Source organism: Elephantulus edwardii, unplaced genomic scaffold, assembly GCF_000299155.1.
Source record: "Elephantulus edwardii isolate Elephantulus edwardi_28Jun2011 unplaced genomic scaffold, EleEdw1.0 scaffold00017, whole genome shotgun sequence".
NCBI lineage: Eukaryota > Metazoa > Chordata > Mammalia > Macroscelidea > Macroscelididae > Elephantulus > Elephantulus edwardii.
Genome location: NW_006399767.1, coordinates 10,088,080 through 10,111,673, shown reverse-complemented (window position 1 = coordinate 10,111,673; position 23,594 = coordinate 10,088,080). Strand labels below are relative to the sequence as shown.

The 23,594-nt window shown below is 40.7% G+C and overlaps 1 protein-coding gene across 2 annotated transcripts in view; it reads right to left on the bottom strand.

The window, feature by feature from the left end:
* Positions 1-23,594, bottom strand: part of CLIC5 (chloride intracellular channel 5) — a 269,785-nt gene that overhangs the window by 90,024 nt on the left and 156,167 nt on the right. For both annotated transcript variants that reach the window (XM_006881933.1, XM_006881934.1), the window contains exon 2: positions 1,337-1,446. In XM_006881933.1, the coding sequence (XP_006881995.1) occupies positions 1,337-1,446 (110 nt within the window). The remainder of the gene's footprint in view (positions 1-1,336; positions 1,447-23,594) is intronic.

The following is a 23,594-nucleotide window of genomic DNA, read 5'->3' as shown; positions in this document are numbered from 1 at the left end:
CAGGGTTGTGTCATCTGCATAACGCAGATTGTTGATAAGTTGTCCACCAATCTTGACCCCACATTTCTCCTCATAGAGCCCAGCCTCCCAGATAATCTGTTCTACATTCTATCCATCTCAAATTTTCATTAAAATTAATGATAATAATAATTTTAAAACTATATTAAAAACCCAACAAGAAGATGGAGATACAGAACAAAGTTATGATGTTTTAAGGGATAGATTAAAGAGAATGAGAGTACCTAGTAAGAAAAAGATCATATTAAGGAATGAAAACCTGTCTGGCTAGCAGTGGCGGGGCATGAGAATGCATATGAGGGCTTGGAGGTAAGAGAATACAGTGAGAGATTGGCTTGGACTTGGTACCCAACTGACAACAAGGACGTGGGAAGAATGAGCTTGGAATCAACTCTACAGTTTCACAACCCAGAAAACAATAGTATAAAGTGAATTGTTGCCCCAAATAAAGTTATGCTAAAGACTTAACTATACCTGCAATTCAGCCTTGTACTTTTAAATCTATGACCCTATTTGGAATCTAGGACATGATCTGAGTCTCAAATGCCTAGAGACTCAAACTTGCACATCTGTAGACTCAATAGTGTCCTGCAGGACAAGGACATAGTGCTGCCAAAACGGCTTCCTCCTCTGTTGTTATATGAAATAAACTCTCTCTAATTATATAGCCAAAATCCATTCCTTCCTTCCGCTTTGCTAATGGAGCAGCAAAAGCACTGGAGTGTGGTACTCATTTTTGCAGTCTTCTCTGTAATATGTGTGGCTACTGTTTCATTTCTATTCCATAAGTGGAAACAGACATTTGGTGGGAACCATGGGAAAGGTGCTGCCCTCATGGAAGGTTCTCTGTTCCTTGCATCTGAATGCATTCCCCACCATCACCCATTTTGTTTATAATCATTATGCTGAGTGAAATATCTCAGTCACAAAAGGACAAATACTGAAAAATGCTACTGTTGTAAAACAGAACTGACATTGAGGTTTGGGGAAAACTGAGAAAAGAGGGGATAAATAATGTACACTGCACTGAAACAGATGAGGGAGAGAACTGTTTAAAAAGAATATATGATTAGATATTATTTTCATGACAAGAGTCCAGAATAAGAGCTGCATAGTAAAGTGGACTGGGCAAGGGGGACTGTATAACAATGAAATAATTTTTTTTTTATCTTTTCAAAGAGAAAAGAGAACTGGAGGGAGGGATGGGCAGGGAGGGAAAGGTACAACAATGAATGAATGGAAATACAAAGTCTCTATAAACTTTCATTAAAACCTCAATTTAAAAAAATAAATGCATTCCCCATTCATTCCCCTTTACCTTTTCAGGTCCACAGTGGTGACATTGAACACAACTCCTTTCAGCCAGAGGATCATAAAGAGGCGCTGAGAGAAAGGGCAGTTCCCGATGCTTTCTCCGTCAATGCCGGCCTGGAAGGAAGAAGATCAGAGCCCTGAGTTGAAGAGCTTTTCACGAAGGAATATAGAATTGTAGTCAAAAGCTCAACTGAGAAATGCAAACCTCATGCATTTCCAAGTCAAACCTCAAAGGGCAGCTGTTGTTCTGTGCTGTCCAGTGGGAACTGACTCCTAGCTGACCCTCCAGCAGGTTTTCAGAAACAGTTAATCATATGGGAGGAGATTGCCCATACTTCTCCCAGGAAGCAGTGGTGGATTTGAACCATGTGCCTTCAGGGTTGCAGTACAGCTTCTTGCCACTAGGCCACCAGAGCTCCCTAAGGTGGTAGTATGGAGAACTGCCATGCCTACTAATAGTAATTTCCTCTGCAATTTACCTTCTAACATCCCGTTCTGTGATTTAGGAGGATTTTATGAATACAAATAAATCAATTTCTGATAAATCACCATCTCCCAGGATATTTAAACTAATCAACAAGCTCAAGGTTTAATCAATATGCTAATTAGTATTTCTGACTAATACTTGATCTTTTGTACTAAAAATCATTCTTTAGCAAACAACAAAGCATTGGAGAAAATTGTAAGAAGGGTTAAAAACATGCAATTCCTTAAGGAAGCTTGGGACTTCAGTGGAAGGAGCAGATGGAAGGATATAGAAACATGCAGTACCAAAATATACATAATTTGCATACTCTGCTCATTAAATTGTTCTTTCCTCCAACCTTCCTCTAAATACTGTTCAATTGGAAGTTTGATTTGTTTCTGTTGGTGTTAATTGTTTTTACATGTCTCTCTACTGTATTTGAGTGGGATGCAGAACCAAGAATTTCATAAAGAATCTATTTTTGATCAAACACACACACACACACACACACACACACACAAATTATGAGCCAGCCTCTGTATAATTTGTTTCCACTGAGTTATTTACTGGCTCCCAGTATGATTATGAGGTGAAAAAGAACTTCCTCATTCCTGTCTGATTTGGCCTCCACTTACAATGATGGCCCCATCCAGAGGCTACAAAACTGAGACTTGTCTCACAGGGAGGGTGTGGCATGGGCAGCCTCTCCAGGTGTACTTGCAAAACTCCCAACTTTATTGGTTGAAACTCAAAGCAAGCCAACTAATTACCACCCCAGAATGGTCATTTACATGGAGGCAGGAATAAGAGGAAGAGGAACGAAAGAAAGACATACACTAGCACATATTCAGAAGGATATAGATAGGAGGAAGTGGCAGATCTTTCACACATTAAAGCCTACCTGTGGGCTTATTTCTTAAAATCATCCCCAGCAGAGGCTCAGATTTAGAATGGAGCTTTTTACAGTGCTGGTTGTAAGTAATTACTATAAAATTACAGTTCTTTGCCTTCCTCTTAGCTACTTCAGGAGCCACACTCCCTATTTAGTTCTCACTTTTCCTCCATGCTAGAAATAGCCGCACTCTGAGTAGTTGAGACAGCATGGGTTCTGTTATCTGAATTCTGAAAGGTGGAAGGGCACCACGGTGGGTGCTGCACCTGCACACAAAGCTAAAGTTACTGACAAAGCCTTAGCTTGCATGCTACACTCAGAACAGACAGCGATTAATTTAATAGCAGCTGGGTGCTAACTTGAGGTTTTGGTATCAGTTCCCCAGAAACATTTTGACAGACACCTGGTTCTTAGTCCCTTAAGTCATCTTTCTTCCAGGGGTTAGTTAGTTAGTTAGTTAGTTAGTTAGTTAGTTAGTTACAATGTAAGGAAGGATATAAAGGAAAAACTAAATGTTACATATGTCTATTTTGAACTATATATTGGGAGGGAGGGACATAGTGGAGGGGAATGAAGATAAGAGAATGAATGGGCAAGAAACCATTGGAGGATCATCTCTAAGTCAGTTCCAACTCAATGGCAAGAAGTTGTTGGTTTTGGGGGGAAAGGAGTTTAGTAGACTGAAGCAGGAAACAGAATGGACAGAAATGTTAATGTTCCAGTTACTGTACTCATAAAGTAAACAAACATCCTTAGATGTTTTAAGAATTTCCTTAAGATGCTTTGGAACTTGGAGAGCTCTGGTAGCATACAGAGCTGTGCTCCTAACCCAAAGGTGATGTCTCTCTTTGGCAGTTCAAATCCACTAGCAATACCATGGGAGAAAGATGGGCATTCTCCTCTCATGGGATGCTTTCTAGTCTCAAAAAAAAACTACTAGAAGGTCAGCTAAGTGAGTTCCAACTCAAGAGCAATGAGTATGAGTTGTATAAGTAAAATACTCATTTGGACCTTTTCCTCTGGCTTTCTGTAAAGAGTTCATTGTCATTGGTTCAATTCTGATTCACAGTGTTCCTATAGGACCACAGGCTTCCAAAGATGTAATCTTTACAGCACCAGACTGTCGCATCCCTCTCCCTGCTGACCTGGTGGTGGGTTAAACCATGAATCTTTCAGTTGGTACTTGATGCTTTAAATACTGGGTCACCAGAGTTCAAGGACAGATAATCGTATCTATGGAGAGCAAATCAAATCTGACTCATAGAAACCCAGTATCACAGACAAGAACAATACCTATTGGGTTTTCAAGGCTATAAAACTTTACAGGAGCACAGTGCCTCACCGATCTCCCATGGGGAGGCTGGTGGTTTTTGAACCACTGACCTTTGAGTTAGCAGCCCTGTACCTAATCCACTGTGCCCCAGTGCTCCTCACATAGGTAAAAGACTCTGCATTTTGTGAGCTATTTTAGATGCATACGGCACTCACAAGGGGCAGTGGACTGTGATTTAACTCAAGGCAGTTGGCTGACTTGGAAAAATGCTGCCAAGGCAGTGGATTGTGAAGTCTTAGCTGTAGGTGCCTGAGCCACAGAGTAAGGATGAACACAAGCTGTCAGTAAAGATAAGAATAGTGTTCTCTTCTTCAACTGCAAAAGGCTAGAGAGAAAGAGAGGCTGCTAGTCTGAAGACTGGGAGTTGTACAAACTCTGAGTTCTGTGTCGATGGCTGATACCAGATGACTTGGCTTCTGATAGCTGGGACATTGAGCAATTAAGGTGAACGAGGAATTGTCACCGGAATGGCTAGTGATGATGGCACATTTACAGATGGGCGCTGGATTCCGTGCTGATCATTGCCATGCACTTAGAGATAAAGATGGATTGTAGCCACTTAGTCCCATTAATGCAATAGTTCAGTTTGACTCCTCTCTCCTCAAAAGATGGACCAGATTTTATTGGCTTTTGCCTTCAGCAGTGACAAACACAGATGCCTGAAAAGTAATGGATATTTAGGGCCTGTTTAAACAGACGCATGGCTCCCGAGGAGAGTCTAAGAGGATCTCATAATGCTGATGCTGTCACTCTGAAGAAGATCCTGCAGGGGAAAAGCCAACAATGGGAACAAAACAACAACAACCCCCAAAATTCAACAAATAAAACCCCCCTTGGCCTCCTGTAGAACTCGACAGCAAAAGATAGTGGATCTAGGCCCCTCTCTGCCTCTAAGTTGCTGCTGTATGACCTTGGACAAATAAGTTACCTCCCCTCTCCTAGCCTCATTTCCTCATAAGCAACAGGAGGGAGCAGATTTCCTCCTGGAGGGCCATTGTCTCTATAATTTCCTGACATTCAAGAGGAGATTTATTTAAGACACCAGTGCTAAAACCATTGTCCCCTCAGAAAACTTTTATACACCTAAATATCATTGAGGGTCTCAGAGAGCTTCTTCTTTTCAATATGGGTAAGAGCAACTACTATTTACTAGATTAAGAATTCAAGCAGGAAATGTTCTTATGTCTTTAAATGTAACAATAACAAACTTATTCAATGTTAACATAGTAGTTTCTGGAAGAGAACTATACTTTTAAAACCTAAGAAATCTAATGAGTGAAGTGACATTGTTTCATATTCTTTAAAAAATCTTTAATAACTGGCTTAATAGAAGTCAGCTGGATTCTCCTATCTGGATCTGCATTCAATCTACTGTTATTTAGTTCAAGCATATGAGGAAAAATCTGGCCTCACATAGATAAGTAGCTGGTAAAGGGAGGAGTTTTTTCACAGCTCTTTCAGGCAAAGCTGGCTTTTCTCCTTGAACACCACAATGGAACTCAGCATGTGCTATTTCTTTAAAAGTTAGTTGGTCTGTGGGATTTGAAACCGTAAGGGGGGGGGGAATGCATTTTGTTTCATTAACATTTCTTCACCCTCTCCAGTACATAGTATATTTAATACTCTTCTCCAGCATCACAACTCAAAGGCATCAATTCTTCTATAATCCTTAGTAATTGTCCAGCTCTCTGATGGATAGCAAGTAATTGGGAATACCATGGCCTATATCAGGTGCACCTTAGTCTCTAGACTGACTACGTTCTCTTCAGTAACATGGAAAGGTCCTTAACAACAGGTTTTTTCCCCAATGCAATTCATATTTTTGATTTTCTGGCTACTGATACCAATAGTGTTGATTGTGGAGCCAAGCAAACTGAAGCTGTCAACAATCTCAAACTCATCACCATCTATCATGATGCTGCCCAGGCTGCTTCTTGGAGGCAAGGATTTTGAAGCTCTGTCTGACATACTTTGGGCATGTTGAAAGGAGGGACCAGTCCTTGGAGAGGGACAGCACAAGAGAGGAAGATCTTGGCTGAAATGGATTGATTCAGTGACTAGGGTAATGGGGGTGGGTGTGTCAGAGATAATGAGGTTGGCTCAAGATAAAGCAGGGTTCAGAGCTGTTGTACACACAGTTGCTATGAGTCGTAAGCAACTCTACAGCACATAACAATGACAAAATGTTCCTTGGTCTATCTTGTATTTTGAATGTTTTATCCTTGAAAGACTTTGTAACATAAAGTGGAATGTATTTCACTAAGTTATACAGACATTTCTTCCATATATGCTCACCTACTTTGTCACAGAATTTTGAAAACCATCTGGAGGGTCAGCTATGGGTATATATGTTATGTGCCATTGAGGTCGAACCAACTCAGAGCTGACCCAAAGGCAGGTATTACATGTGAGAAGATTGTCCATCTCTCTTCTACAGAATAGCTGATGCATTCAAACTGCTTGCCTTGTGAACCTGTTGGCTTATGATGTCACTTGAGTAAACCAGGTACACAGAAGTTGGTATATGGACAATGAAGGGAAACTAATAATGATCCCATCTTGGGGGAAGTGTAACCAGCGAGCTTCTTAGACGGAAGGATGGTGAAACTTCGTCTCTTATAAATTATGCATGTTGTCAGAATGGTCAGACATTGGAAGAAGACATCAAGCTGGGAAAGGTTCAGTGAAAGAGGGGAAGATCATCAATGAGAAGGATTTACACAGTGACTACAACAAAAGGTTTGATGTTGGTGGAGAGCATGATGATGGCACAGGATGGGGCAAGGTTCAGATCCGTGGTTCACAGGATGATATTCATAAAAGAATGATAGCATGGGTGAGGCTTGGTGATTTGTACTCACATGAACATGGAGAGGTTCATCCTTAAAGGACTTATAACATGCCTTTTCTCAATAGCTAAAGGCTTATAACTTAACGGAATTATTTTAGCATTTTTTCCTTCTAGAAACAACCAAGTAGCAAGCACACAACCGAGACTTTCAGGAATTCTAAAGCACCATCTAGAGAGCTCTGGTGGCTCAGTGGTAAGGAATTGCACTGCCAGTAAAGAAGTATGCCGTTTGAATGCATCAGCTGCTCCGAGGGAGACAGATGAGCAATCTCCTTTCACGCAATTTACTGCCTCTGAAAACTTACTGGAGGGTCAGCTGTGGGTTGGGTCCAACTTGACAATCCAAAACAACAAGGCATCATCTAGCTACAGTGGAGCTTAAAAGCTGAATCAACCTAATGCAGAAGCCACCTGTGCAGTGTGAGAGGAAGAACTGCAGGTAAATTTACACATATTCTTTGAGACAGGTAGCCAGTGCGTGCTATCGTCAGGGAGTCCTGTATTAACCCAGGATCTGTCATCATTACTTTAGCTCATCTGCTAGTTGTATAAACAACCGAATATAGTTGTATTAGTATGTCCTCCAAAGGAAGTCACAACTCCACACCTACAGGACTACTCAGGTAGAGTATCTATGAGAATCAAAGGAGCTCTGCTGGCCTAGTGGGTAAAAGGTTGTGCAAGCAACCCAAAGGGACATGGTTTGAATCCACCAGTTGTTCCAGAGGAGAAAGGTTAGTAATCTCCTTCTCTGTAGTTCACAGCCACTGAAAACTCACTAGAGGGTTAACCTCAACTTGACAGCGCATAACAGGCGAGCTGGAACCAGCGATACCATTGATCCTGTGAGTAGCTGCCTCGTCTAATAAGGGCTCTAAGTCTACAACTTCGTTGCATAACACTGTTATGTTTCAGGCCTCTTGGGGTACCTTTCAGCCTACTTTCCACTTCATGTTCATCTACTACTGGCTGAGCCTCTATTCACCCCCAAATTCTTTGACAAAGAACTGCTCTTTCCAACTTGACATCAATGTTCCCTCTTTCAACTTCTTTCCGCTCCTACGTGGCTCTACTTTCCTGTTCTATCATGTCTAAACTATTTCTGAACGAATGAAGCTTTTATAAATCCTTGCGGGTCTTGATCTGCTAGCCATTTTCTTATGAAATTCTGTTGTTTCAGGACCTAAGCAAGGGAGCTCTGGTGGCTTTGTCTTCAAAGAGTCGGACTGCTTACTCAAAGACATCACCTCCTCTGAGAAGAAATCCCCCACCAGCAGCCCCCAGGGAGAAAGATGGGCAATGTCTTCTCAAGTGACTGTGGTGGTGTTATTGTTATTATATGCCATCGAGTCGCTTATGACTCATAGTGACCCTATGTACAACATCCGTAAACTCTGCTCTATCCTGTGCCAATCGTACTGTTTCTGACACTCCCATCCCGATTACCCAAGTAACTGAATCAATCCACCTCACAGAGGGCCTTCCTTTCCTGCACTGTCCCTCCACCCTCCCAAGCATGATGTCCTTCTCCAAGGACTGGTCTCTCCTTACAACATGTCCAAAGTAAGTTAGGAGCTTCAGAATCCTTGCCTCCAAGAAGTCACCCGGTTTAACCCTTTCCAGGATGAATCTGTTTGTTTTCCTAGCAGTCCATGGTACTCTCAATACTCTTCTCCAGCACCACAGCTCAAAGGCATCAATTCACCAGCTCTCTAATGCACAACAAGTGATTGCAAAGACCATGGCCTATATCAGACGCACCTTATTCTCTAGAGAGACACCATTGCTCTTCAGTACTTTGGAGAGGTCCCTAACAACAAGTGACTGTAGCCTTGGAATATGAATGGAGGGTCAGGAGTAGTTTCTGATTGGCAGTGAATTTGAGAGGACCTAAGCAAGTAAGCAAAGACAGCAAAGCTTCATAGTTCATATTTTGGACATGTAGCTAGGTGAGGTTATTCCTTGCAAAGGGACATTATGCTTGGAAAGAAGGAGGGTCAGTGAAGGAGAGAAAGACCCTCAATGAGATGGAATGGCATCGTGATCTCAACAACAGACTCGAGTATGTCAGAGATGAGGATAGCACAGGATAGGGTAAAGTTCAGGTCAGCTGTTCATAGGGCCGCTTTGAGTCGCACTCAACTTGAGGCCACCTAACAACAACAGCAACAGCAACAGCAAGGGAACTTTGGTGGCTGTGGTAGGAAATGGTGCTGCGATCCCAAAGGTATGCGGTTTGAATCCATCAGCTGCTCCACAGGAGAAAGATGGGCAATCTCCTCCCATGTGCTTTCACTGCCTTTGAACCCCACTGGAAGGTCAGCAAGAATAGATTCTGACTTGATGGTACACAACAACAACAACAAGCAAGGGAGTTCTGGTAACATAGTGGTATAGAATTACATTGTCCACACAGAGGAACGTGGTGGGAAAAGACAGGTAATCTCCTCCCATTCCATGTACAGCCTCTGAAAACCAGCTGGAGGGTGAGCTATATAATATAGGTCGGTGCCCACTGACAGTACTCAACTACAAATAATATTTCTTCTTAGTCTTCATCCTAGCTCTTACTTTTGTCTTGCAGCTGTCACTGTAGCCATTCATTAGCCTTCACAGTCAATCCTGCATGGCTTCCTGGTCACCTATTGTCTCTCATGTGCGAGAGCCAGTTTCCTGGGCATGCAGACTGTGCAGCCACACAAGGCTCCTCCCTCAGAAGAGCCAGCAGTTGGTTTTACACTCTGCTATGGCTTAGGGAGCTCTGGTGGCCTCGTGGCAAGAAGCTGCACTGCAATCCCAAAGGCACGCTGTTTGAGGCCACCAGCTGTTATGAAGGAGGATGGACAATCTCCTCCTGTGTGATTAACTGTGTCATGTATAAACCCATGAGAAGGTCAGCTAGGGGTCGGTTTCGACTCTCCAATACGCCACAACAACACTGCTATCTTACAGGGTCACTATGAGTAATGGTCAACTTAATGACACCTAACAACCACAGCAATTCCTATCTTGGGCTAATATGGTCTGTAGCAACTTACATTGTTAACCTAACCACCAGTGGCTCAGAGGGAGGAAAAGGGGATATACATCCTTGCAAACCTGATAGAGGGTCACTATGAGTTGGAACCAATTCAAAGACAGTAAGTTTGTGAGTTGTTTTTTTTTTTTTAGTGTTGCTATCTTAAGAATCCTTGGTGGTGCAATGATAAAGCACTCAGCTGCTAACTGGAAGGTTAGCAGTTTGAACCAGGCAGCTGTACCAGGGGCGAAAGACTGGGAGGTCAGCTTCTGCAATCCTTATCACAGTTCTCCTCTGACATGTATGGTTGATAAGGGTCACAGTTTTACTTGCTGGTACAAAACAACAACATCACTGTCTTGATATTTTCGATTCTTGAACAAAGCTTTTCTTTTTCTGGACTCTACACATTAAGCATGTAAGCCTCCATTCCTTTTGCTGAAGTCCCCCAAGTCCTACCTTTGCTCTCCTCAGCAGTTTCTCTCTCTCTACACCAGGCACTTCATCTGCTTCTGAAAACATAGTCCTTCTTTCCAAGTCGTGCCTATGGATTCGGGGCCTATCAATATGCCGTTTTCCTTTAGTTTACAAAGTGAAAGAGAAAGAAGAGGAGAGATAAGATTTATAAGAAAGAAAGAGAAGGAAAAATGGAAAGGGGCAGTTTTGAAATGCTGCAGGATTTGCTTGGTCCCAGTCTTTCCTTGTTGGCTCCACCATCTATCCTACCTTACTCCAGGGTCAAACGAACCAAAGGTGTCACTGAATCAACTCCAAGTCCCAAGGGTCTTCTGTGTTCCAGAGGACATTATGCTCATGGCTCCAGTCCTTTGGATGTTATCAATGGTCTTTGTCTGTCTTTCTTTTCCCCTCTGGGTGGATTCAAACCACCAACCTTGCTAACCTTGGCACCAATCAGGGACACTGTGACAGGATTAATGATTTCTTATACCTCAGTATATATTGTTTTAGAATTTGCCTCTTATTGAAAAATAGTTATTATACCAAAGTGCCCAAAAAGAGTCTATAACTTTTTTTCATGTTTTTGAAACCCTGAGAACCAAGGAGATACTCATGAAATGCAAGTTTAACAGTCTTTGTATGTCATAAAAGTAACCTCTAGGCATATCTGCAACAAAAGTGGTGTCTATTTTTTCCTTCTTGTTGGATGGAGCATGACTGTGGCTATCTCTTTTACTTGAATGTGCCAGAAAGAACACTATGAGTGACTTTTGAGATTAGGCTATAATGGCTGATACAGTTTCAATTAGCCCTTTCTCTTTTGGGATTCTTCTCTTGGGGGCCAACCTCCATGAGACGAGGAAGCCCAGAGCCCATGCAGAGGTATTGCATCCTGTTGTGCCTGACAGTCCTAGCTAAGTTCTTCATTAGAAGTTGGCATCCACCTGCAGACATGGGAATGAGTGAGAAAGACTTCAGGAATTCCAGCCCTTAGACTTTGAGCTGTCCCATACGATACCCTTATGAAGTAAATGTCCAAGGAGCGCTGCCCAAATTACAGGCACATAAGCAAAACAAATGACATATTGTTGAAAATAACTAAGTTTGAGGATTTTTTTCTGTCTAGCCGATAACTGATACACACTTGTCTTTAGTTTCCTCGTCAGCAAATTGTGTGTGGAAATATCTGCCTCTAGGAATATTATATGACTGAATGATTAAAAAAAAACCCAAAAACTACTCATTGTCATCAAGTCAGAACTAACCCTCCAGTGGGTTCTCAAAGGCTGTAAATCACATGGGAGGAGACTGTCCAGCTCTCTCTCTCAAAGACTGGACGATAGTATATATAAAACATATGGTATGGTGCAACCACTGTGGAAGGCGGTACGGCGCTTTCTCAAAAAGTTGCAAATAGAGATGCCATTTGACCCAGCAATTCCACTACTGGGAATATATCCCAAAGAGACCATAACTGACATCCAAGCAGATATATGCACACGCATGTTTATCGCGGCTTTGTTCACAATAGCAAGGAGTTGGAAACAAGCCAGGTGCCCATCAACAAACGAATGGATAGAGAAGCTGTGGTATATTCACACAATGGAATACTATGCTGCATTGAAAAACAAGGAACTCCTGCAATATTATTCAAAATAGGTGACCCTGGAGGACATTATGCTGAGTGAAATATCTCAGTTGCAAAAGGACAAACATTGCATGGTGCCACTGCTATAAAATGGTACTGATATTAGGGTTGGGGTAAGACTGAGAAAAACTGGATAAATTGTGTATACTGCACTGAAACAGATGAGGGAGAGAATAATTTAAAAGCGATGTATGATAGGGGATTATGGTTATCACAAGAGTCCACAATTAAGGTTGCATAGTGAAATGTACTTGGGGTGGTGGGAGGGGTGTGGAAGGATTGTGTACCAGGGAGAGAGTGTTTCTTTTACTTTTCAAAGAGAGGCGCGAACTGGGGTGGGGGAAGGGCTGGGAGGGGAGAGAAGTGCAGCAATGAATGGATGGAAATTCAAAATCTCTGTAAATGCTCATTTAAATTATTTTTAAAAAATTAATCACAAAAAATATGGTATCCACTTCATAAATGTACTGACCATAGAAAGCAAATTATTAAACAATGCTACCAGGAAGCAGTCATATGAACAAAACAAGGAAACACTGTGTGGTTCAAAATCAAGAAAGGAGAGTGTCAGGGGTGTGTTTTTCCCTTCACTGCCTCCTCAATCTATATGAGGAACAGATCATTCAGGAGGCTAGACTTTATGAAAAGTGTGGCATCAGGATTGGAGGAAGACTCAACACCCTGTGTTATGCAGATGACACAATCTTGCTAATATTAAGGAGGACTTGAAGCATTTTGCCGCAGAAAGTCAAGAACTGCAGCCTTCAACATGAATTGAAACTCAACATCAATAAAACAAAGATTCTCACCACTGGGCCAAATGGCAACATCATGATGGATGGAGAAGAGATTGAGATTTTTAACAATTGTCCACAGTCATCACTCTTGGCACCAGCAGTCAGGAAATCAAAAGACTAAGTCTGCTGTCAGGGACGTCTCCAGACTGCTAGCCACCAATGATGTCAGTCTAGAGACCAAGGTGCACCTGATCCAGGGCATGGTCTTTGTAAATGATTGCTATACATCAGAGAGCTGGACAATGAACTAAGGATGACCGAAGAAAACTTGATACCTTTGGGTTATGTGCTGGAGAAGAGTTTTGAATATACGATGGGCCTCCAAGAGAATAAACAGATCTGTTGGCAGAGAGAGGAAAACCAGGTTGCTTCTTGATGGCAAGGATTATGAAACTCCATCTCACATATTTTAGGCATATTACCAGGAAGGGCCAGCCCTTGGAGAAGGACATCGTGTTTGGAACAGCCGAGGGTCAATTCAGGAGAGGAAGACCTTGGCTGAGATGGATTGGCACAGTGACTGTGGCAATCAATGGGGGCTGGTGTATCAGAGACAGTAAGAAGGGATCAAGGTAAGGCAGGGTTCAGAGTTATTGTTCATAGAGTCACCATGTTTAGTAGTCGATATTACAGCACATAGCAACAGTAACAACAAGTCTCTGAAAATCCACTAGAGAACCAGGTATGAGTTAGTGCTATTTTTACAGGAATGAATTTCTTTAACCATCTGGTAGCTTACGAAGTGCTCTGGTGGTCTACTGGGTAAAGAGTTACACTTTCAATTCAAAAGCAGGTAGTTCAAATCCACCAATTGCTTAATAAGAAAATGATGGAAAATCTCCTCCCATGTGATTTAGAACCTTTGAAAACTTGCTGGAGGGTCAGCTATGAGTTGGTTCCAACTCGAAGGCACATAACAATGACAGCAGGTCTTTGTCACTGTGTTTAAGCACCCAGATTCTAACAAAATTAATGGCAATTCCAACTTACCAGACACTCTGCAGGAGAAAGTTCTGTTTCTGTAAAGAGTAATAGTCTTGGAAAGAAACCCTATAGGGACAGTTTGACTCTGTCCTACAATGGTGCAATAAATCCAAGTCAACCTGGCAGCGGATTTTTGTTTGGTTGGTTTAAATGTAAACATCTCCGTCATAATAAAGGCTCAGCTTATGCCATAATAAAGAGTCAACAGACTTCTCTTTGTATTCAGAGTTTTGTGTATAGAACAATACATTCAACAGTGAAAGCAAACATATGAAGAACTACAGTCATGGTCTATTGGCTAAAAAAAATAAAAAATAAAAAAAAATCCTAAAACAGGTTGTACTAGTCACCATGAAGTGTAAAAGGCCAAAGGGTATCGTATTTTGTACAATTAGGGATAGGCGCGTGTACAACGTTCTTTACAAAGTCACTGAGTTTGGGAGACAGACATCATTCTCCAGTGCAACAATGTTTTAAGTTGTTCAAGAGCCAAAGATGAAGAGGGCTGGAACTCAAAGCGGATTAACAGACAAAGCCAAAGGATCAGATCTGTGTCAGATTCCTGGCAATTTTCTATAGGAGTCCAGCAGAAGCCTTTGTGCTCTCTCAAACTCTAGGAATGTTTGTGACAAATATTTACAGGACCATCATGTTATTCTTTTGACCTAAGTGTCACGTGCAATGGTTGAGGCAGGAAAGCTAAAAGCTGGAACTCTTCCATCTCAGAAATGTACAAGAGTACAGGAAACCAGAGTGTGATACATATCTGCAGGCTCAAGTGCACAGAACTCCTTCCCACGCGGCTTAATTTGAAGAAGATGTCTTCTCACTTGAGCCTCCCCCCTCGCCCCCCTAGAATCTCAGACCTGAGGGAGGAAATATGCTTTACACTTAATTAGGCCACTGTCAAAAGTTTTCTTTTCCTCCCTTGACATATTTTTATTTGTTATGTAAGATGCTATGGAAATGAGTTCCAGTTCTTGATCATAAAACCATGTCCTCCACATTCAGGGAATAACCCTGTAATTCTTGCAATCCTCCTACCAAACAAGAATATCTTGACATTGAGTTCTGCCCCCTCTACAGCACTGGTGTTTGGGGACCTGTGAATGTTTAGGGATTTTTTTGGTTGTAAGCAGTTTTAAAGAATTATTCTTTTGTTTGATGATTTTAGCCAAAGTTGCTAAAAAAACCCTATTTATTAGAGAGATGCAAATCAAAATAACAATGAGATAACATTTCACCCCAGCAATAATAGCAAAGGTCAACAGGACAGGAGACAACAAATTCTGGCGAGGATGTAGAGATTGCAAGCCTTATTCACTGCAAGTGGGGATGTAAAATGGTGCAACCACTATGGAAAGCAGTCTGGTGCTTTCTCAATAAGTTGAAAATAGAAATACTATTTGACCCAGCTATTCCACTTTTGGAAATATACCCTAAAGAAACCAGGGCTGTGTCACAAACATATGTACACACATCGATGTTTATTGTAGCTTCAGATGGAAGCACCCAACGTGTCCAGCAACAAACAAATGTATAGAAAAACTGGTACATTCACACAACAGAATGGTATGCAGCACTCTAAGTGTTTTGTTTTTACTACTGCATCTTAATAGCCTAACAGGGCCTGGATGTTATAGAGAAATCACAAACTAAATCTTAACTCTCAATAATCTCTCATCAATGCATACCTCTCAAATACAACAGTAAAAATTCATTGGCACTAAAATAAGAGTAATAAAATATATTCAATAAGATTACTGCAACTCTTGTCCCTTGAGAAAACTTCTGTCAAAAATTAGTATTTTTTTTAATGTCAGTGGAGTATTTTCTAGGAACTTCTTCACATGAAAGCACAAAATGTCATATCCATAGTCCACTCTCAAAGGTTCAGACTTAATTTATCTGATCTGGGATTAGTTTCAAAAAAATTTTTTTAATACCTTGAATACCTTTGATACCTTCAAGTGCTCTATTAGGATTGAGAATCTCTAACCTAGTTGTTTACAATTAGGGGCTGTTTTTATACATCGCCTTTGAGTCAGCATCAACTCATAGCTGACTCTCCAGGGTTTTCAGAGGCTGTAAACACACAGGAGGAGACCGCCCAACCATCAGTGGGTGGATTCAAATCACCCTGTCTCTGGGCTGGAAACACAACTCCTTAGCCACTATGCCACCAGAGCTCACTCAAGATTAAAGGTATATCGTCGAATTAGCAAAGGTAACTTAACAATAGAATGAACAAATAAACAAACAAAAAAGAATCTCTTAGACATCGGAATTTCCTGGTTAGGTTGGTACAGGCTATGTAGCATTTGGAGACTGCTTCTTCCTACTGACATGTGTTCTGACTCATGGTGACCCTATAGGATAGTGCAGAACTGTGCACAGGGTTTCCAAGGGGGTGATTAGAACAGGAGCAGACCAGCTTCCCAAAATAACAAGCAGATCTACCTCAGGAAAAGCATAGCTAGGATGCTCTTTGGAGGCCAACATGACAAGGTTTCCTTTCACATACGTTAGGCATGTGATCAGAAGAATGCAGACCCTGGAGAAGGAGATTATGCTTGGCAACATGGGCAGGAAGGCCCTCAGTGAAATATATTGACACCAGAGCACAACAGTGGGCTCACACACAGATTATGAAGACAGTGAAGGATGGGCAGTGTTGCATTCTGTTATTCTCAGTGTCACTAAGGAGTCAAAAGTGACTGAACAGCACCTAACAAGAATAATAGAATTCACCATTTACTGCAGACCTGTATGTTTATATTTCTGCTTTGGAAGGAAGTTTGGGGGGGAGTTTTGTTTCTTTGGTTGTTGGTTTTTTTATTTAAAGAAAAATATTTTCACAATTACAGATACAGAAACTGAGCTAGCTTTTATGTCAAGGAGCCCTAATTCAGTTTTCTCTATCTTGAAAAAAGTTAATCTGAGCTCATTCTCATCGGAATTTTATGCTCAGGTTTAAGTCAGGGGGATAACTGAAAAGGAATCTGTCTTTTATAATTCCCCAAGCCCAAAGGGGAAATGAAAACCTTTTCCAAGTGGTGAAGTAAGGAAGAAAATGTTCTATTTACTGTATCCTCATAAAAAAATGAAGTTAAAAAAAATAAATAAAACACCAACAAAAAACCACCTTACACCAGTAATTATACTATACACACAATACTCCAGCCTGTCACCCAGGAAGTTACAATCTGGGATCAAAGAGCTAGTGTTTCTTTTCAGAAAGGGAATTTTCCCAAGAACAATGAAATTATACTAGAGTCTGAAAACAGATTTCTGCTTCTGGACTAAGCAGTGGGAATCAGAAGATTAGGGGCTACCCCCAGTAGTCTGCAAGATAAGGGTTCCCCTGGCTAAGATAGGAGGTCGGTGCAAATGGTTACTATTAACCTAAAGTTTAGTAGTCTGGCTGCATTCAGCAGTTCTATGGAAGCTTGGCAAGAAGACCTGTTTCATGAAGATCACAGGAAAATGCAATAACCCCAAAACAAGTACTTATTGAAAAGCTCAACTGTAATAAAAGTACAAATAAAGTTTCTACTCAGGAGGAAAATCAATGCCTTTGGGTTGTGGTGTTAGAGAACAGTACTAAATACTGCATAGATTGCCAAAACATATGTGCTTTGGAAAAGGTGCAGCCAGAGTCCTCCTTTCAGGTAAACATGGTGAAATTTGGTCTCACACATTCTGGGCATGCCGCTAGGAGAGACTAATCCCTGGAAAGGGATATCAAGCTTGGAAAGATGGGGGAGTCAGTGAAAGAGAGGAAGACCCTCAATAAGATGAATTGATATGGTTATAACAGCAATAGGCTCATGTGTGTCAGAGATGATGAGGCTAGAACAGGATCCAGATCTATTGTTTTGCTATGAGTCGACTCAATGGCATATAACACTACCACCAACTCCTTCCTAATATATGTTGTTGTTGTTAAGTACCGTTGAGCTAGAATTGACTCCAGCAGGTTTTCAGAGACTTGTCATTTGCAAGGGAGGAGATTGCCCATTCTCCTGCAGAGCCGTTGGTGGATTCAAATCACATGCCTTTGGGTTGGCAGCACAACTCCCTACCACTAAGCCACTATAACAGATGAGGTTGTCCTAAGTCAGAATTGGGTCTTGTTTGGGGTAACAAAGTCCTCACCTGTAAAATTAAGGGATGCCTAGATCGCACTTAATTCTTTTAACCACTCCATTTTCACTTGTTTAGTGAATCAGACACAAAGAAGTTAGAAACGGTCTTTTCTCCTAAGAACTCTAAAAATAAATCCTAAGAACTCTAATATAAGTCTTCCAATGGATTTTTCCCAGAGGAAGAAACTAAAAGCCATCATGGTAAAGACATACTATTGTGCCCCTGAGTTGAGGCCAAAATGAATGAGAAGCAAGAAATATTCTCCTTGAGATATAGATCTTTTCTTGTAAGTCTCAGAATTCAGAATGATACCCTGGGGATTCTTATGTTCATAAGTACTAAAGAAATTTGTGTGGCCTCCACATCTTAATAACAGGATCCCTCAAGCAAGCACGTTTGGTCTATCAGAGGTTGTAAATTTAACAGAGATTGCTCCATCTGTAGGTCTGGAATATTGAAGTCGGCAAAACATATCACCTGATATTTTCAGTTTATTTGAAGGTAAAGAAATAAATAACAATAGGGATATTTTTCCTGTTCGTTAATAATCATGTCATCTTCTCCACATTCCACTCCCAACTAACGATTTCAACCACTGTAACCAAGGAGTAGCAAAAGTCACAACTTCCCTTCCCTTGTCTACGGAAGGAAGTAAGCCTGCTATTGTTGGGCTATGTTTAGATAGATGATGCTAAGCAATGGTCTTGATGCATTCATAGCAGCTGATTTCTAGATTCTATCTAGTTGCCTTTTAATTATTGGAGGAAATGTAACAAGGTTGCTCCTGAGAAGAGAAGATGGTGTAAATTTGACACTTATTTTGGGCAAAATTTGTGCTGTCCGGAGGGCCCAGTCCTTGGAAAAAAGATATCATACTGGGAAAAGTGGAGGGTCAGAAAAAGAAGAGAACTTCAGCAAAATAGATTGACACACTGACTATAACAATGGGCTCAAATATGGTATGGCATAGGATAGGACTTGGACATGCCAGAGATCACGAGTATGGCACAGGATAGGGCAGGGTTTCAGATTGCTATTTGTAGGGTTAATGTGAGTTGAGTTGACTCAATGATGCACACTATCTAATAGACTGAGGCATAGGAATGACAAAAGTATTTTCAACTAGTGCTTCATCTCTCATGCTGGGAGCATGATATAAAAGATTCTGAAGTCTTAATTGGATCCAGTGGGAGTATCTAAGTAATTTGTTTATGACATATTTCATTGATAACATTAACTGAGGTTGGAAATTCTGCACACACTTCTGCATAAACATCAGAGGCCTGTTGAAGTGTTAGGAGAAACAGTGCATAGGCAAACCGAGGGGCATAATTTTCCCCTGCGTTTTTCCAATTAGCTTGTGTCACATCTTCCTTTAGCATTTCTTTCTTCCTTCTAAGTTGTGAAACAGATTGCGTTTTACTTTCTCTTCTCTGTCCTTTTATACAGTGCAAAGCCAAGTATGTGCATATTGTTGTACAAAATGCAGATTGAATGACAACATCAGAGATGTATCATGAGGATGAGGAGAATTAAGACTTCAGAAACAAATTTTATTTAAGTGGAATATGCATGATTATCACAGAATTTCAGCTGATACTGTTTTAAGTTTGGAACCAACTTTGAACAAGACACTTCTTTCTCCTCTTAATTTTTTTCACCTACAAATAAAAGAGGGAAAGGGAAGGAGAATTGAACTAGCCTCAAAGCGCTTTTGCACTCGTTCTCTCCTTCTCTCTCTCTCTCTCTCATCTGTAACAGACAATAATAATAGCTTACCCACTTGTTTCCCAATATCTCTGTGAGGTTCACATGAAATAATACATATGAAAATGCCTTCAAAAAGTAGAGGGGTGGACAGGGAGAAAAGCACAACAATGAATGAATAGAAATCCAAAATCTCTGTAAATTTTCATTAATAATAATAATAATACATTTTTAAAAAGAATAACACAAGATAATAATACCTGTTATAAGTTGATACTTATTTTCCCAAAAGATATTTTGGAGTCTCACTCACAGTACCTGTGAGCATGAATTTTTTGGAAATAAGGTCTTTGAAGATGTGACTAGTTAAAATGATGGAATAGGTAGGTCCTAATTCAATATTATAATGAGAGAAAAGGTATCCTTCTAACAAGAGAAGAGATACAGAGTGACACAGATGCTAAGGAAGACGGCCATGTGAAGAGAGAAAGGCAGAGACTGGATCGAAGTATCTACTAGATAAAGAACACCAATGTCTTTTAGAAGCTGGACAGAGGCAAGCTTCCTTCCCTAAATGCCTCAGAGAGAGCCTGGTCCTGATGACAACTTGGTTTCAGACTTTTAACTTTCAGAACTATGAAACAACTCATTGCTGGTATTTTAAGTCATCCAGTAATTGTGTCAGTAGCCCTAGGAAACTAATACAATTTAAGACACTCATACCCAATCTTTTGACATTAGTAGAATTGGCAGCATCAGGATGGAAGGTGAAGAGATTGAGATAGTTAACAGCTTTAGTTTGCTTAGTTCCAGAGTAGACACTCTTGGCATCAGTAGCCAGGAAATTAAAAGACATATTGCAACGAGAAAGTCTGCTATTAGGGAACTCTCCAGAGTACGGAAGAGCAATGGTATCACTCTGGGAATTAAGGTGTGCTTGATACAGGCTATGGTCTTTGCAATCACTTGCTATGCATCAGAGAGTTGGGCAATGACTAGCGAGGACAGAAGGAGAATTGATGCCTTTGAGGCGTGGTGTTGAAGAAGAGTATTGAATATACCATGGACTGCTAAGAAGACAAACAGGTTCATTCTGGAGAGGGTGAGACCAGGCTGCTTCTTGGAGGCAAGGATTCTCAAGCTTCGTCTGACATACTTTGGACATATTGCAAGGAGGGACCAGTCCTTGGAGAGAAAAGTCATGCTTGGGAGGATGGAGGGACAGCACAGGAGAGGAAGACCCTCTATGAGGTGGATTGATTCAGTGACTGGATTAGCGGGGGGGGGGTGTCGTAAACAGTGAGACTGGCAAAGGACAAAGCAGGGTTTAGGGCTGTTATACATATGTTATACATAGGGTTGTTATGAGTTGCAGGCAACTCAATGGCACATAACAACAACAACAACAGAATGGAATAAAAGCTAGAATAAGTAAGATGTTCTACAATTTCAGGAAGATAAGCATAAGTTTACTTACTCCTAAGCCCAATCATATGAAGAACTCCACACCCCCTATTCCCCCATCCCAAACTTTACACAATGATGCTCAAAGGAAAAGCTTTCTTGACAGGAGGGAATTCAAGGTAAGCTTTTTACCTATTGCTTAGTGTGCATAATCTCACCAACAACCAAGGGCGTCTCTAGAAACTTGTTAGGAATGTAGAGTCTTAGTTCTACCCTGGATGTACTGAATCAGAATGTACACTTTACTATGATTTCCAGGTGACTCAAGTCTTTTAGTGTTTAACAAGGCTGGTCTTCAAAATCTTTGGATGTAGAAACTAATTTTTCCTTCAAAATTCTACCTTTGCACATCTAGACTTCACATACCTTTTGTTTAAGAAAAACAAATTCTCCTGGTAAGAGAGAGAGAAAAAAAAACCTTTGAAAATGGATATTACAATAGACACACAACATGAATGTACTTAATGTTACCGAAATGCTCACTTAAAATGGATAAAATGTAAAATGTTATTATACATGCCTCTGGAAACTCTATGAACTTAGAGAAATGACAACAGTTATAGAGCAAAGTTCAGGTCTTCTGTTCATAGGGTCACTATGAGGCATGTTCAATTTGATGGCACTTAACAACAACACAACATATAATAATCATAATATAATTATATCTAAATATTATTATATATAATTATATATTAATAGATGTCAAAATAATAAAATAATGTAATATATTATAATATATAATAATAATAATTAGCGTCAGAGGAAGTTCAATTAGTGTTCAATAGAGACAAGGACAATGAAAATTCATCTCATATAAATTAGAATTTTTGTCAGGAGAGGCTAATTCCTGGGGAAAAAAGATATCATTCTGGGCAGGTAGAGGGGTCAGCAAAATAGATTAAAATCCTCACCGAATTGGATTGACAACATGACTACCAAAATGGACTTGAGCATGACAGAGATTGGGATGATGGCGCAGGATAGGGTGAGATTCTGGACTGTGTTCATAAGGTTGCTCTGAGTCACAGGTAGCATGACAGCACCTAACAATAACTGGAAGAAGATAGGGGACTGACACAGTGGCTGAACAATGTGCTCAGGCACAACAGCAACTGTGAAGATATCAAGATTGGTCAGTGTTTCATTCTGCTGTACATGAAGCTGTTACAAGTCAGAGCTGAGATGATGGCTGCTAACACCAATAACGTTCACCTACAGCAATCAAAACAGCCAAATCCTGGCATAACAGTAGATTAACTGAAGACCACTGAGAGTTTAGAAATAAGTCTACACATCTATAGTTAGTTAAATTTTTGGAAGAGTGTTAAGGACAGTCAACTGGACAAGAGGAATCTCTTAAATAAATGGTGTGATAAAAAAATTAATATCCACAGGAAGAAAGACGAAAAGGGATTCTTCTCTCACAATACATACAAAAACAAACTTTAAAAATTTAATACCAAAATGTGTAAATGGAAACCATAAAATTCTAGTTGTTTCATTGTTGTAGTTGTTGTTGTTAGGAGCCGTCGAGTTGAATATGACTCATAGTGACCCTATGAACAAAAGATCTGAACCTTGTTCTATCCTGTGTCATCCTCACATTTCCTAACACACAAGAGCCCATTGCAATAGTGACTGTGTCAATTCCCCTGGTTGAGGGTCTTCTTGTCCTTCTCTGACCCTTCACCCTTCCCAGCATCATGTCCCTCTCCAAAGAACAGCCCGTCCTATAGTCACATGCCCAGAGTATGTGAGGTGAAACCCCATCATTCTTGCCTTCAAAGAGCATCCTCTCCAAGATATAGCTCTTTGGTCTCTTGGCCGTCCATGGGATGTTAAGTGCTCTTCTCCAACACCACAGCTCAAAACTGTCAATTCCACTTCTGTCATCCTTATTCATCGTCAAGCTTTCAGATGCATAACAAATAATTGGAAAGACTATGGCCTGAGTTAGATGCACCTTAGTCCTCCAACTGACATCATTACTCCTCAAAAATTTGAAGAGGTCCCTAACTGTAGATTTTCCCAGTGCAATGTGTCTCCTGATTTCCTGACTGCTGGAACCAAGGATGTTAGTTGTGGATCCAGGCAAGATAGAGTTGTTGACAGTTTCAATCTCCTCTCCATCCATCATGATGTTGCCTATCTTTCTAGTGGTAAAAATCTTTGTTTTCTTGACATTGAGATGCAATCCATACTGATGGATGCATTTATTTATCTTCAGCAACAAGTGCTTCAAGTTCTCCTCACTTTTAGCAATCAAGGTTGTGTCATTTGCATAACACAGGTTTTTCATGAATCTCACTCTGATCCTGATGTTATATTCCTCTTTTAGCGTCCACCTTCTTGGATAATTTGCTCAGCATACAGCCTCCGGAAACTCTATGAACTTTGTTAAATATCAATAGTTGTAGACAGGTTTCATAGGGTGGCTGTGAGTCATGCTCATCTCGAAGGCAATCAACAACAACAACAGATTAAATAGGTATG